General features: G+C 43.6%; 1 protein-coding gene across 1 annotated transcript; it reads left to right on the plus strand.

Annotated features, from left to right (window-relative positions):
- The first annotated feature begins 737 nt into the window (after positions 1-737).
- On the plus strand, positions 738-2637 carry LOC100947608 (polyadenylate-binding protein 1-like). The gene is given in 3 exon segments (XM_012811368.2): positions 738-2073; positions 2317-2383; positions 2385-2637. Coding segments are annotated over 3 exon segments (1656 nt in total).
- The last annotated feature ends 1255 nt before the right edge of the window (positions 2638-3892 follow it).

Genomic DNA, 3892 nt, shown 5'->3' on the forward strand with positions numbered 1-3892 from the left:
AAAAAAAAAAAAAAAAAGAGTCAATGATTTCACCGTTCTTTTACCCAAGCTTCATCATAAATCTGGTTTTCTTGCTTTATTTTAACAGAGTTCACATTGCTCTGATAGAGGCTCTTTTCAAATAGATGTTTTATCCTTCTTAGTGCTTCAAACTAGATCCTGTTTAGCCATAATACAAGTTAGTAGGAGTTTATTTTGGTGCAAAAAAAAAAAAAATTGAAATCTGTTCTCTCCAGCGATTAGTGCTGAGAGTGCAGAGTATGTGCTCCGGGTGGGAACATACATTTATTACTAAAAAAAATCCAAAAAAATCTTTAAAAATATTTTTAACCCCCCCCCCAAATTTACAAAAAATCCATGTCTCTCCCGCTGGAGACTTTTAGTTTTTTCTTCCTCTTTTATAAAATAACCCGGTGAAGCAGCACAGACAGACCCATCCACCCGCGGCGCCGTAGCAGCTCCAAAAAGGGACCAAGAGACCAAGGCCTTCCTGCGGCCTAGACCATCACTGCCGCCTTTGTTTCCACCCGGCACCTTTAGCGGCGGACCGACCACATTCTAGGGCCTTCGAGTAGTTTCATTCCGTTTGATTTTTGTCCCTCTGCGCTTGCCCTCGCCCCTTTTGCCCCCAGTTCTGGCCCCCTCCAACCCGGAACTCACCCTCTTTCTCTCACAGAAGGATCGTGGCCTGTGGCGGCAGCTGTGTGGCGATAAACCCCAGCGTCCCCAGTTACACCATGGCCTCGCTCTACCCCATGACCTCGCTCTACGTGGGGGACCTACACCCCGATGTGACCCAGGCGATGCTTTACGAGAAGTTCAGCCCGGCCGGGCCGATCCTCTCCATCCGAGTTTGCCGAGACCTGATCACGCGCCGCTCCTTGGGCTACGGGTATGTGAACTTCCAGCATGCGGCAGACGCCGAGCGTGCTCTGGACGCCATGAATTTTGATGTGATTAAGGGCAGGCCAGTTCGCATTATGTGGTCTCAGCGTGATCCCTCACTTCGCAGAAGTGGAGTGGGCAACATATTCATTAAAAATTTGGACAAATCCATCGATAATAAGGCCCTATATGAAACATTTTCCGCTTTTGGTAACATCCTTTCATGTAAGGTGGTTTGTGACGAAAATGGTTCCAAGGGCTATGGATTTGTACACTTTGAGACACAGTATGCTGCCGAAAGAGCTATTGAAAATATGAACGGGATGTTTCTGAATGATCTTAAAGTGTATGTTGGACAGTTTAAGTCTCGTAGAGAAAGAGAGGCAGAATTCGGAGCTAAGGCGAAACAGTTCACTAATGTTTACATAAAGAATTTTGGAGAAGATATGGATGACGAGCGCCTTAAGGGGCTCTTTGGCAAGTTTGGACCTGCCTTAAGTGTGAAAGTAATGACTGATGAGAGTGGAAAATCCAAAGGGTTCGGATTTGTAAGCTTTGAAAGGCATGAATGTGCACAGAAAGCTGTGGATGAGATGAATGGGAAAGAGCTCAGTGGAAAACAAATATATGTTGGTCGAGCTCAGAAAAAAGTGGAACGGGAGACTGAACTTAAGCGCAAATTTGAACAGATAAAGCAAGATAGGCTCACCAGATACCAGGCTCTTAACCTTTATGTGAAAAACCTTGATGATGATATTGATGATGAGCGTCTCCGTAAAGAGTTTTCTCCGTTCGGTACAATCACTAGTGCAAAGGTCATGATGGAGGGTGGTCGCAGCAAAGGGTTTGGTTTTGTATGTTTCTCTGCCCCAGAAGAAGCCACCAAAGCCGTTGTAGAAATGAATGGTAGAATTGTGGCCACCAAGCCACTGTATGTAGCTTTAGCCCAGCGCAAAGAAGAGCGCCAGGTTCACCTCACTAACCAGTATATACAGAGAACGGGACGTGTACGAGCTATGCCCACCCCTGTTACCAACCCCTACCAGCCAGCACCTCCTTCAGATTCCTGCATGGCAGCTGTCCCACAGCCTCAGAACCATGCTTCATACGATCCTTCTAGCCAAATTGCTCAACTAAGACCAAGTCCTCGCTGGACTGCTCAGGGAGCCAGACCTCATCCATTCCAAAGTATGTCTGATGCTGTCCGCCCAGCCGCTCCTAGACCACCATTTAGTACTATGAGACCAGCTTCTTCACAGGTTCCACAAGTCATGCCAACACAGCCTGTTGCTAACACATCAACACAGAGAACAGGTCCACATCTTGCAGCTGCTGCTACTGCAGCTACTCCTTCTGCCTGCACTGTTCCACAGTACAAATATGCTGCTGGAGTCTGCAGTCCTCAGCAACATCTTAATGCATAGCCACAAGTTACCATGCAACAGCCTGCTATTCCCGTACAAGGTCAGGAGCCTTTGACCACTTGCATGTTGGCAAATGCCTCCTCAAGAGGAAAAGCAAATGTTGGGTGAACGGCTGTTTCCTTTTATTCAAGCCATGCACTCTATTCTTGCTGGTAAAATCACTGGCATGTTGTTGGAGATTGATAATTCAAAATTTCTTCATATGCTTGAGTTTCCAGAGTCCCTCCGTTCTAAGGTTGATGAAACAGTAGCTTTACTGCAAGCCCACCAAGCTGAAGTGGCAGCCCAGAAAGCAATTTACAGTGCCACCAATGTTCCAACCATTTAAAATTGATCAGGGACCGTGAGAAGAAACTAGTGCTTCACCAAAGAAAAATATCTACGCATCGAAAAACTTAAATATTATGGACAAAAACATTGCAAAATATGAAAAAAAGTAAAAAGGTATTTGGTGGGATCTCACCTAATGTATACAATGGGAGGGTACATTTCAACACAACTAAGAGTATATTATAAATGTTGTACCACAAAAATAAGTGAGGTGATGGTGATGTTAGTTTGATTTAAGCCTTCCACATTGTATATCATCACAGTGTACTCCATAAATGTATATAGTTATGATTTTAAAAAAAATAAGTAAAAAAAAAAAGAAAGGAAACTTTTAACCTTATGTACTGAGCAAAAGCTAGCTCTAGCAACGAAAATACTAGTTCTAGGGCGGCGCCTATGGCTAAGTGGGTAAGGCACCGGCCCCATATACTGAGGCTGGCAGGTTCAAACCTGGCCCCAGCCAAACTGCAACAAAAAAAATCGTCAGGCGTTGTGGCAGGTGCCTAAAGTCCCAGCTACTCGGGAGGCTGAGACAAGAGAATCGCCTAAGCCCAGGAGCTGGAGGTTGCTGTGAGCTGTGACGCCACAGCACTCTACTGAGGGCAACAAAATGAGACTCTGTCTCTAGGCTACCTATTGATTTAAAAACAGTAAAATATAAAAACAAATTAATATTTTATAGACCCAGGGAAAAATAATTTTCGGAAAAGTACAAAAATTTAAAGCATTCCTTTCTTTTTTTTTTTTATTGTTGGGAAAATATTGAGGGTACAAAGAACCAGGTTAAAGCATTCCTTTCTTTAATTTTGTAATTATTTTTTCATTTGACATTTTATATTAAGATTATTTTGATTTATTAAAATGTAAGATGTTACAAAAATACTAACTATAGATTGTAATATTTATGAAGTTATTCTTCATTTTATGGAGTGACTCTATTTTCTTTTTTTATTTTTTTTTTGAGACAGAGTCTCACTTTGTCACCCCTGGTAGAGTGCTGTGGCATCACATCTCACAACAACCTCAAAGTCTTGGGCCTAAGCGATTCTCTTGCCTCAGCCTCCAGAGTAACTGAGACTACAGGCACCTGCCACAATGCCTGGCTATTTTTGGTTGCAGTTGTCATTGCTGTTCAGTTGGCCCGGCCCAGGCTTGAACCCACCAGCTTTGGTGTATGTGGCTGGCACCCTGCTCACTGAGCTACGGGCGCTGAGCCTTTTTTGTTGTTGTTGTTTTTCTTTCTTTCTTTTTTT

This window comes from Otolemur garnettii, unplaced genomic scaffold (genome assembly GCF_000181295.1).
Source record: "Otolemur garnettii isolate 467f Iridium unplaced genomic scaffold, OtoGar3 scaffold00155, whole genome shotgun sequence".
In the NCBI taxonomy this organism is placed as follows: Eukaryota; Metazoa; Chordata; class Mammalia; order Primates; family Galagidae; genus Otolemur; species Otolemur garnettii.